Source organism: Miscanthus floridulus, chromosome 19 (genome assembly GCF_019320115.1).
Source record: "Miscanthus floridulus cultivar M001 chromosome 19, ASM1932011v1, whole genome shotgun sequence".
NCBI lineage: Eukaryota > Viridiplantae > Streptophyta > Magnoliopsida > Poales > Poaceae > Miscanthus > Miscanthus floridulus.
In genome coordinates, this window is record NC_089598.1 from 72,530,671 (window position 1) to 72,543,459 (window position 12,789).

The following is a 12,789-nucleotide window of genomic DNA, read 5'->3' on the forward strand; positions in this document are numbered from 1 at the left end:
AGTGAACACAGCCGACCTTCCTTGGTAGTGGGTCAAGAGGCTCATGACCTCGGGTGAAAGGGTAAATCACGACTCATAGTGAAAGTGTACAACCTCTGCAGAGTATAAAACTGGTATATCAGCCGTGCTCACGGTCATGAGCGGCCTTAGAACATTTACGGAAGAGATGATAGACACTAATGATATGGATGATGAAGATACTCACTAATGGTTAATTATTTATGCTAGTCATGTGTTTATGGGCTTGTGATAAACTTGTTACTACTCCTATGCTAAAGTTGTGATAATTAAAAGCTAATCGCAGTTAAACCAGTGTCAGCCTTTTAAGCCTCATGAACCCCATGTTATATTTGTTGAGTATGATATGTACTTACACTTGCTTTATTTTTCAAATATTTGGATGAAAATCCCGGATGGGTACTAGATTGCTAGTTTGAAGGAATTAGGCCTATGATCAACCAGTCAGTTGTCCCTATGGATTTGGAGTCTTCACCCAAAGATTGGAGTTGTCTTTCCGTTGTTTGATCCTTGATTCTGCTGAAGACGAAAGTAGTTATTGTTATTGACAAAGTTCACTTCCTCATGGGTCTTAGGGCAGTTGTTCCCTGAATGCCCAGTGTTTCCACATACTTCATATGTCATGCGAGAATCATGAATATGCATGACTTCTTGCTTCTTATTGGCTCAATCTTAAAGCTTCTTCATTAGTAGGTCCATCTTGGTAGATAGCATGTCTACCTCCTTGAGTTGATGCATACCTCCACCCCTCTTGTAGGTTTGTACACATTCTTCATTCCAATGTTGATTGGAGGCCATCTTCTCCACAAGAGTTGTTGCAGCTGGTATGGTGAGTGAAAGGAATGCACCTCCAGTAGCAGCATCCATAGTCTCACGGGTACTGTTGGTCAACCTATGGTAGAAGGTCTACATGAGTAGCCAATTTTGCATCCCATGATGAGGACATTCCGCTATGTAATTTTAAAAGCATTCCCGTGCCTCAAGGATAGATTCATCATGTTGTTGCTGAAAGCTTGAAATTCTCCCACGTAGAGCATTGGTCTTGCCTGTGGGAAAGAACTTTGCTAGAAAAGCAGTGGAGCAGTTATCCCATGTATCATTTCTATCCTTGTTGGCGTAGAACCATTGCTTGGCCTTCCCCAAGAGGGAGAATGGAAACAAGTGAAATAATATGGCATCTTGGGTTACTCCTTTGATGGTGAAAGTGCTACAGATCTACATAAAGTGTTGGAGATGTGCACTCGCATCTTCATGTGCCTTCCCACAAAATTGGTTTGCTTGCACCATGTTGATGAGGGCTGGCTTGAGCTCAAATCCATTGTCTCCAACATTGACTATCAGTCCAGTATAGATGTTTGCCATAGTTGGAGCAGAGAATTCATGGAGAGTCTTGTTAGCCATGGTTTCAAATTCAGGTATTAAGCTTCATCTTATATGGTTGTCTTCCGACTTTAAAACCAAAACTTTCTTAAGTTTAGCTCTAGTACTCTTGATTAAAACTTCTGGATCCTTAACGTAGTTTGTCGGATGGTCAAAATCGGTCATACATTACCCTGCATAAGATACACAAGTAGGCAAAACAAGGGTAATCCTGCTTGAGCAGGGGTAAATGGTTTCCTTGATCACATCAATAAGTATAAGCTTGTCAATACTTTCTTTTCCTATCTACCATCTCCGGCAACAGTGCCAAAAATGCTTGTTGACATTTCTTAGCGTCGCTACTAAGAATAGAGTTTTAAATCTGTCCCTAGCAATGGCACTAAAAATGCTGGTCGACTTTTCTTAGCGTCACTACTAAGAATAGAGTTTTAAATCTGTCCCCGGCAACGACGCTAAAAATGCTTGTTGGTATTTATTAACGTGTCACTTGTTTTAAGTAGCCACCTATTATAAACCTATATCTCCTAACATTACTTTACTAGGCTGTAATCCCTCATGTTGATGCTAGAGATGCTTGTTGGTACTACTCAGCATTACCACTAGAATGATACTAAGTAGTTATTTATCATTTTATGCGACTAGAAAGAATATATAAATATATGAATGAAAAGGATCTGTAAGCGCATAGATAATATACCATTGTACTACTTTACCCGAGAGTATTCCAGGTATCGTTATTTATATTTTTACCACAAGGAAGGTCTAGCATGGACATGTATTGATAACTTATACTATTGATGCAGAAGTAAACCATAACCAATATTCTACTCATAACAGGGGTAAGTCATAGGATAAGATATATATATGATAAGTATTTATCAATAATAATGATAAATTACTCAGAGTACTCCTTTCTATGGCATTAGCATGGTCAGGTAGAATATTAGAGGAATAATTCCTAAGTTATTCTTAATTACAAGTCAAAGCATATATTGATTAGTGCAATTATACCTAGTGGTCATTGCTAAGATCATCCTCATATCTACACATAAGGGATATTACTAAGGAAAATTAAGAATAGAGCTTGCCCTTCCTTTGTAACCGAACCCTACCTGCACCTAGTCAGGGAGTGGACTACAAAGGGCTCAACGGGAGTGTCACATCGACGATCTACCACATGACCCAGAATATAGGGTGTAATCATAGGTAAACAATGTATAAGAACCATGCTTACACAATGTCAACCACTCACCCCATGCACAGCGGAGCGAGTGCTATACAAACTTATGCATGGGTATAATGATAAACTAGCTATACTAAGCATATAACCAAAGTAGACGATGCACATTATAACAAAGAACATGAATAAGATGAAGTCATAACAATTGTAACTAGCATATAAAAGTAATGAAGAAACAAAAGAGAGGGGGTATAAAGATTAAACCAAACCACGCTCTTGACAAGATCGGGAATCCAAGCGAAGCCTGCTTGCCTCCCTCTAGACCTAGCCTAACTAGCTATGCTCTAGAATATGGTGGTGCTCCAAGGATGATCAGTGTTTTTGACTTCTCAAATGACTTATGCCATATGCCTAGGGGTGGTAGGGGCTGGCATATATAGCCCGGAGCTTCCAACGTGAGCCCTTGGATCAAACGACTTAAAGGACGTCGTAGATGCAATCTAGGAGGCGGTGGAGAACCGATATTGCAACGCGGAGGCTGATAGGTGGGCCTAGGGGCTAGGTGACTTACAGATGGGGCTGAGCGGCCCCACTTGGTAGCCTCTCGACCTCCGCTTCAGTGTGGAGTCCTCTCGAGTATTCTGCAACCTTCTGGTGTCTGTTTCGCTGCGGATAAGCGTAATTAAACCTAACATATAGGTCCACCTTGACGGTTTTTTGAATAAACCCTATAAAAAATATAGATTCACCAAAACTCATAGAATTTGTTAGTTTAAACCCCTAAACATTCATTGGTGATTATATTTATGCTCTTATGCATGTTATATTGATGGTTTATAATGGTTGTTAACTACCTTGAACAACGCTCCATTGGGAAGACCCGCCTGAGCCACCATAGTAGCACATCGGAGATCTTCTGCTGCCGCTGCCGTCACTGCAAGTCCAACGAGGACAGATTTGTTTCCACTTGTAGGGGATATATCCAATATATAAGTCAACCTCTCCGCACAGAGAACATGTACTACTATAAGGAGTCCAAAGACATGTCAACACAACCAGGCATCTAGCGCACTGGTGAAGATGGTCTATTCCTTGCTTTGGGTCTTAGGTTTGACTCCCAGATCTCATGGTTTTTTTAGTTTGAATTTATTAAACCCCGGCGGCAACAAGTGACATGCAAGCCGTTCGGTCCCACAGGTCAGATGGAGAAGGGTCCACAAGTGATACGCAAGCCATCGGGTCCCACAGGTCGGATGGAGATGGAGAACGGTCTCACAGGTACACATGACACGCAAGCCGTCAAGTCCAACAGGGGTCCCACATGTCGGATGGAGAACGGACTGAGCAGATACTTTTACGACAAAAAAGGACCGAGCGAAGACTTTTATGACGAATTGTCAACGTCAAGGATGAGTAACTGCAGGTCTCACATGTACACGTCAGATGGAGAAAGGACCGTGTGGAGATTTATGATGAAGTGTCGTTCGTTACAGATCGAATATTATTCATCACAGATGTGTAATTAGTTCAACGACGAAGCCCTGGTCATCAGAGTTCTAAATAAGTTCGTCATAGATGAGCAGGAACAGTCGCGTGAGTGATCTGTGACGAAACCCTGTGCTATTCTATGATGTTTTTTTGTGACGATATCCGATTTCGTCATAAAAAAGGTGGTTCAAGGATCGTCCCGATGATCTATGGCGAAACCAAAATATTCGTCATAAGAAGCGATTTTTATAACGATTTCTGATTCGTCATTAAGATTTTCGTCATAGAAGTGGATATTTCTAATAGTATATCCTGTTTAATATTGTTCACATCTATTCCGATTAGGGTGGACCATTTTCTCCTCTTTTTTGACCATTTAAACGAACAACCGTTTAATTTCCGTTTACCCCCTAAACAAAACAGCTCACCACCGTTTACCATCTAGCTACCGTTTAGGCAAACACTTAATAACTTACATAGATATTTTATAACATATGTAACGTTGTTAGTGTCATTAGTATACGAGCCATCATTCATTAAGGAATTTTTTTCATGATTGATGAAACATAACATATATATTCATCTCTTATGCATGCATGTGTACTCGATCTGCATAATGACCTCTATTAAAAATTTCTTGGACTTATATATTTTTCCTAGTGTGATAGACATAAGCTTAAGTAATATAAACTTTTGTTGTATCTGTCACTGACATCATGAAACTATAATTTTACTTTCTAACTCTTTAATCTACTTGTTGCATTTTTTATCCACTTGTTAAGTTGAAACTCTAGAAGTCATGTGTATTTGTTTGAATTGTATCAACATGTTGAATTTGTTATATTATAGAATTATATACGTAGTAGCTTTGTTCTATAAAGCAAAGTGTGCTTAAAACTAAATTACCAATATTGATACGTTAAAATGATTCAGTCCCAATGTATAAAGTTACTTATTTAATTTAATAACTTATAATTTTATTATGATGGAGTCACTACAAGAGATATGAACTTCTATGATGTTGCATTTATGTCATTGAAACTAAAAATTATGGCATGTTTCACAATTTACGATGCACCCACAACAAAATATGTTCATCACCTATCCTCCGTAGCTAAAGGTGTTATGCGATAAAATTGATAATCTCGTCGTAATTTTTGCATATCATGGAGTGATATAAATTAATGTTTTTTTAGTGTCATTGTTATATTATTTGTTAGAGGAACATTTTTTTCATATTTGTTAGGCTATTATAAATATTTATCCTAATGTACTTGGTCTATTGGGTGGAACACAATATTATGCTTACTTTTAACTTAACGGGGACACTAGTGTTGAAAGCCTCATGTTTGTTTTTGGTAGTTGAGTGACAACTAGTTGACTAACCTTTTGCTGGTGTTGCCCATAAGTTAATCATATGCTCAACATTGGAGGAAAAGATGTGAGGAGCAAAGCCCGAAGGCAAAGGTATATGTTTAGGGCTTTGCTTTTGTCAGCCGAGATGAAATAGAGTGTGTGGTTGCATTTATGATAGATAGTCATACTATTAAGAAGAGAACTCTAAAGCAAATGCGGTTATCTAGTGCCACTAGGTGTTCATTTATATGCATATATAATAGACCTAGTGACATGACGAGTAGCAAGCAAAAATATTTTTAAAACACTTTGAAAAAATAATAACTCAATGCTTCAATGTTTGGTAAAACATTGGAGAGTGGGTATGCTTGGGAAGTGGGAGAGAAGCTCTAGTCTGTGTTGTTTTTGCGCTCATCGGAGCTGTCTGGTGTGGCAGTGGAGCTTTTGGTTAGTCCACTGACTTGAGTAAAGTTTTAGAGTGAGCATCTTAACTTTCGGTGTGCACTGGATGTGTCGCACATTGACATCCAGTGTAGACTCAGCTGAGCGAGGAAAAATTCACATGTCTTCACGGGAGTTTTCCGGTCTGGCCACCGGAGTTGGCGCTGGACTGTTCTACCAAAGAATATGTAAACATGCACAAACCAAGCTAACGTTCACCGGATCTCTCTGGTGTGCCATCTGAGGTCACATCAGAGTCCCTTACAGAGAGCCTGCAAGTGAGATCATGGGCATTGCACGCAACGGTGCTCTCCATTGCTTCACCGGAGCTGCCACCCCCTGATAGGATTAATGACTATTATTTTCTTAGCCATTGGGGCTCTCTGGTGCTCAGCAGAGGTCTCTGGTGCATCCATGGAGGTTGTGTGAAGAGAGTAATGTTGGAACTTTGAGTGGGGCTATAAATAGACCTTGTGGCCGACCTTGGCCAATCTCTTGGCACTCCCCACCCTTGTGCACGCCCTTGAAAGCTGAGTAACACGCTCCACTCACATGCATCACTTGGGATCACATTTAGGTAGATATTGGAGAGCCCCTAGTGCATTTACATCATAGATTTGCATCTCATGGCACTAGTTGAGTGTGATGGCTTTGGTTTTTTTTTTTTTTACTCTTAGTGATTGCCATCACCTAGTCGGCTTGGAGCTTAGAGGATCGTTGAAGGCTTTGTGATCATTGTTTGGCGCATGATCAAGTTGATTGTAAGGGGTCTTGTGCTCAACGCCACGGGTGATCACGAAGAGCAACTCTAGTGGAATGCTCGTTGCTAATTGGATTGCTTCTTGTGTTTAATTCTTGTGGCACTCAAGTTCTGGGTCTAGCTTGAGCAGCTAGTTAGTGTGTGAATCGACACATTAAGACTCGCCACAACGAGGACGTAGGTTGTCGGCAAACAACTAAATCTCATAGATAAATCATTGTGTTCTACTCTTGCCTAGTTTGGTATTGACCATCTTACAGTTAGTTGTAGCTTTAATAGTAGAGTAGCTAGTTTAGTAGCTCACTAGTTTAGCTAGCTAGAGTAGTCTTGTTTAGCTAGTAGCTCTTGTGTGGTGGAGTGAATTAGTGTAGAATTCAATTGCTACTAGAATTTTATAGGGGCTTGCTTAGATGAGATAGAGCTAGTGCAAGTATTGCCTGTTGGGACTTGTTATTTTACTAACCATACTGCTCTAGTGTTCTACCTTTTGTAAAGATTTTTTTATAGGCTATTCACCCCCTCTAGTCGTTTAGATCCTTCCAAGTGTGATATTTAAAAATATATATAGCGTAATTTATGGATATTAAATTTATTTTCATGATAGCTTATATTAGTATTTAAATGTTGATTTGGGAGATATTTTTATTTTTTTATTACAGCCAAGGTGGATATTTAGATACAAATCACAGTTTTAAATAAAATTTTATAGGCTATTCACCTCATGCTAGGTTATTGCTATTTTGTCACTTTTGCTGCAAAGTTGGTCTTTTGGAAAATTGAACAGTTGAGCTTCATGAATCCTGCTATAATATCGTATTAAGATTAGACTTCATGAACGTTTAGAAACATATTTGTGTTCATCATATTTGATTATTGCCATGTGTCCTTTAATGAATTACTCATATTTTTCATGGTTTTCTTACAAACTATTTGTCATAGCTCTGCTATAGCTCCTAGAAAAAATATGCTGTAATTTTAATCATTGATACAAATTAACATGTGCAAGACAAAGCCAACGACACTATACCAGGAACCAAAAAATATGCTCTCCTGGGAGCCAAATTAGTTTGCCCGCTCAGACGGGCGCCTCAGTAAGACAAAGCCAACGACACTACCAAGCAGCCCCTTAGTCCACGGTGGTCATCAGGTGATAACATTTGGTAGACCAGGACCTCGGCCATGGTTAATTATCCAACATATTTTTTTCCATAAATGAAGCTTTTATTAAGTTTCAGGATCATTACATCGAGTTGATACAATCATCTTGAAAGCACTTTCGGCCTCTGCATATCAGAATGCACACATCCTACAGAAAGTTTAAAGAAAGTATAGACACACTAGTATTAATCAATGAGCATACTAGATCGCCACCCATTCATGTACCGGGGAAAAACATTTCTTGGCCACCTGCGCTAATTGTAGACAAACCACCACAACCAAATCATGGAAAACCGAGTATAGCCCAGGTACGAAGTCAATGGATAGTTGAGAAGATAACCTGGAAAAGAGAAGAAACACATTTTCTTTTTTAAATTATGTCATTCCTTGTCGGTGTTTCGAAGATCGACGAGCAAATTTTTAGCGCCGCACTGTTCCAGGAAGACAATGGTAGCACTCGAGACATAAGGAAATTATACTGGTTCAGGACGAAAGCCTACGTCCAGTCTCAGAGGGTAGTGAGTTCGTGTTCCTCGGTTCAAGTGCTTTGAGGGCTTACAATGGAGGTTTGTAAGTTAGGGTTTTACAGGTAGAAAGCTAGAGGTAGGGGGCTCCGATCCTCCTAGAAGAAGGAGGCCTGGCTCCCTTATATAGATTCGGGGCTAGGTTACAACAGAGATAGATGGGTTCCTCCGACCTTAGTGGTCGAGAGCCCGACGGGAGGAGGAAGTTTTTGTCGAGCCCTAGCTGGTGGGTCCCCTGTATCTTATCCTCACTCCTGTTGATATGTCCATGCGGAGTTGCCGCGTTCTTGTTCCTCACGGCAAGGAATGGTGCTCCATGGCGGCACTGTGGGAATGGTGGTGGTTCACCAATTGCCCTATGCGTCATGGGCTTGGCATAGCCTCCATCCTTGATCCGTGAAGCCCGGAGATCGTCGTGGCCACGATGCGGGGGCAAGCGACCGTCTCGGGTTGATGGTCAGCCCTCCCTACCGTGGCCGTGTTGACCTCGACCTCGAGAAGTCGGGTCGAGGCTTTCTCCAGTTCAGCCGATCCTGGGGGATTGGCTCGAGGTCATGAGACCCATCCCGTAGTGGGTGGATCCGTACGCCCGTCTTGTCAGGTCATGCTTGGGCGGTGTAGTGCTGTACCTATAGTTGCTACCTCGCGGTGTAGTCTTGTCCGCGCTGAGGCGGTCAGAGGGATGGCATCCTACCCCGGGATCCCGCATCCCAAGGGATTGTCGTCCTTTTTGTCCTGTTGAGCGTACCTGTCTTAGTCAGAGCTGATGCACTCGATGGCCCTAACTGCTCCCTGTCCTTCCTGTTCGGTTAGGACCAAGGGAGGTCAAAGCGGCTGCGAGCTGTGTAGTGGAAGGAAGAGGAGGTTGAGGCGGGCCGTGTGCCGCACGACCTGGTGCCAGAGTGGCTAAGGCGGACCGCGGCTGGTGGGCCTTGGCCGGTTGGGCTGCCTCAGTTGTTTTGCAATCTGTTGTCCTGAGGTACCCAGGGTATACGACCTTGACATTCATGTATAACCAAAGCGACCAACAAATGACCGTAGCTCCCAATAGGAATAACGGCTTGAAGTCCCTACTTAAATGATATAACCAACTTCCGTACATGTTGGATACAGTACAAGGTTAAGAGCAACTCCAACAAATTGGCTATTCTTGTTGTGGATGCTATTTTACGATTTGTGTAGCACAAAATAGGTTCCAACATATATGCTATCTGACTTTGTAAAATAGGAAGCTGGCTATCCTTAATTTTGGGTGGCCATATATAGGGGGTGTTTGGTTTCTACAGGGGCGCCTAAAATTTCTGTCACATCGAATGTTTGAACACATGCATGGAGTATTAAATATAGACTAATTACGAAACTAATTACACAACTTGCGACTAATTTGCGAGACAAATCTTTTAAGCCTAATTAGTCTATGATTTGACAACGTGTTGCTACAGTAAACATGTGCTAATGATAGATTAATTAAGCTTAAAAAAATTGTCTCGCAAATTAACCTCCATCTATATAATTTCTTTATAATTAATCTATATTTAATGCTCTTTATTAATATCTAAACATTCGATGTGACATTAATTTTAGGAGCGACTAAAGAACCAAGCACCCCCATAGCCAACCACGGGCGCTGGCTATCTAACTTTGTAAAATAGCAAGGCTGTTATGGATCCCTTCTTTTTTAAGGAGTTTTATATTTTACAAAATTGCTAAACAACAGAATTTGGCTACTAATTTTAGCCAACCTATTGGAGTTGCTTTAAGGAAGGCATGTAGCTGCCTGCACAACAGCCCAGACTGCATGAACAAAACAACACTCGTTCTTGTGACAAGCAACAATCCTCTCTACCCTGCCAGTTGTGCTTAGCTAGATTATCTTTCATCAGTATCACTCCCCTTCTTTGGTACCAAAGGATGATCCCAAGTTTTAAAGGGGCCTTTAATTTCCATATTCTTTGTTAATATTGAGAACATCTAACTGGATTAGCGTTATACAGAGGTATTTGACCGAGAAATTTCCATTTGAACGTAGATTTCATTGAAATTCACCATGTTCTTGTGTCAAAGTAATATTAGCAATGTGTGGTAACAAATTATTCCATACTGCTAACTCACGCCAGGGAAATATTATGGCATATACAAAAATATTATGACAGGGAAGTTCATAGAAATATTTGTGACAACCTCTGATTCCATATGGTTCCAGAAACTCGAAACAAAACGTACGATTGACTTAAAGAATTACAGTAGGTCCTCCATTCCTTGGGAAATAGCAACATATATATGCTTGATTGAAGACACCAAACGTACCTTCATTTAAAAATGGAAACGTCAAGCCGGACTAGAAACAGTTCGATTCTGCAACATAGCCGTGGCACCTTCTAGTTCTAGTGATTCAAATAAACTGCCATACAGTAGATTCAAATCAATCAAATCCCGTCGCATCGTCATGTCTTATTGATTCCCCCCAAAGAAATTCAGGAATTGAAGAATGTTGTATACAACTTGACAGGCCAAGCAGCCCATTCCGAACAAGTGGCGCGGAAGTTAGCGACACTCAAACAGGCGGCAACGGCACCACTTCCGGCGTGGCCGGCGTGACGGCCACGGTCTGCTGTACGGTTGCCTTCCGCCGCGGGAGCTCGCAGCGGCAGAGCGGGCAGGTCCGGTGCGAGCGCAGCCACACGTCGACGCAGTCCACGTGGAAGAGGTGCCGGCACGCGGGGAGCTGCCGCACCATCTCGCCGGCCCGCACGTCCTCGAGGCACACCGCGCACAGCACGGCGCTCCCGCGTGGTGGCTGCCGCTCCCCCTCGCTCGCCGCCGCGGGCTGCTGGGCCGGCGCCGGCTGGAACGGGAACGACGGCAGCGTGGCGACGCCCGCCGCGTCGGACAGCCCGCACGCGCAAAGGCGTCGCGCCAGGCGTGCGGGCGCCGGAGCCTGAGGCGGCGCCGAGGCGGCCAGAGCCTGGAACCCGCACGAGACAAGCCCGCCGAGGAAGATGAGCACGAGCATGATCGCCGTCGGGCCGAGGATGACGTAGATCTTGGTGGGGAAGGCGCTGTCGCCGCTGGCGCGGTAGAGCAGGGAGAGCACCCCGCAGAGGAGCATCAGCGACACGAACGAGGCCAGTAGCAGGGAGCAGAGGCGGATGTCGGCTTCGTCGGGCGCCGTGCGGCCCGCCGCCAGCAGGCTCGAACGGTGCACGCTCGGCATGCTTGCTCGGCGCATGTAGCTAGTGCCGCTGCAGGATCCAGTCGATGGCTATGAAGTGTGCCGAGTGATCTTGCAGCTAGCAGAACTCAGTCTCTCCTTGGATGGGAACTGGAACTGTGCTGGTACGTGCTGTATTATAGACTGTAGCTAGTAGACGTTTTTGTTAGGTCTTCATCTCTTGACAAAGTCTGTAATGGTAGAGGGAGACGCTATTTCGAGCGGAAGGACACACTTTTCGCACGATCAACTCAGACGGAGCTAGCCGCACGCAACGTTTCTTTCTCTCTTTCCTTTCTTGTGGCTCGTTCGTTCGACAAGGTAGCCCCGGGCGAGATGCGGTGCACCTCACTGGCACGGCCAAGGCATGTATCGTTCAACGGTCGTGACGAATCTTGTTTGTGATCCTCAGTACCCCAAAACATCACTTTGGATAGCTTCGTAACCATCAGCACAACTGCACAATGTAGCAGTGTCACTGCTGGATTCAGGTTCTAGATTGCACTCGGCAAAGCCTTTGCCGAGTGCGGCACTCGGCAAAGCACACACGGCAAAAAAATTGATCGGCAAAGCACTCTTTGTCAAGTGTATTTTATCGGACACTCGGCAAAGAAAAGCGACCGTCACGGCGCCGGTCCCGTTGACGGTCACTTTGCCGAGTGTCAACCCTGCAGGCACTCGGCAAAAGATTTTTTTAATTTTTTTTAAAAATTTCTTTGCCGAGTGCCAACCCGTGAGGCGCTCGGCAAAGATTTTTTTAAAAAAAAAATTCTTTGCCGAGTGCCAAACCATGAGGCACTCGGCAAAGAGCTTTTATTTTTTTTTGAAAATTTTCTTTGCCGAGTGCCAACCCTCTAGGCACTCGGCAAAGATTTTTTATTTTTTTAAAAAAAAATCTTTGCCGAGCGCCAGCTCGGAAGGCACTCGGCAAAGAGCTTTTATTTTTTTTTGAAAATTTTCTTTGCCGAGTGCCACCCCTTTAGGCACTCGGCAAAGATTTTTTATTTTTTTAAAAAAAAATTCTTTGCCGAGCGCCAACCCGGAAGGCACTCGGCAAAGAGCTTTTATTTTTTTTTTGAAAATTTTCTTTGCCGAGTGCCAACACGCCAAGCACTCGGCAAAGTTTAATTTTTTTTTAATTTCTTTGCCGAGTGTTATAGTCACAACACTCGGCAAAGCTGGAAAATCTGTTTTCTGGTCGCCCATTTCGCCAGCTTTGCCGAGTGTTGTGACCATTGCGCTCGGCAAATGGGTCCTTTGTCGAGTGCAACAC

The 12,789-nt window shown here is 43.0% G+C and overlaps 1 protein-coding gene and 1 non-coding gene across 2 annotated transcripts; one reads left to right on the forward strand and one right to left on the reverse strand.

Moving 5' to 3' along the window:
- The first annotated feature begins 946 nt into the window (after window positions 1–946).
- On the forward strand, window positions 947–1,055 carry LOC136530045 (small nucleolar RNA R71). Its single transcript, XR_010777553.1, has one exon. It is a non-coding gene; the product is annotated as a small nucleolar RNA R71 (small nucleolar RNA).
- A 9,460-nt stretch (window positions 1,056–10,515) lies between these two features.
- On the reverse strand, window positions 10,516–11,676 carry LOC136529944 (RING-H2 finger protein ATL32-like). Its single transcript, XM_066522992.1, has one exon. It carries the CDS (start codon window positions 11,532–11,534, stop codon window positions 10,860–10,862), a length of 675 nt encoding a protein of 224 aa, XP_066379089.1. The 5' UTR covers window positions 11,535–11,676; the 3' UTR covers window positions 10,516–10,859.
- Window positions 11,677–12,789: the final 1,113 nt, after the last annotated feature.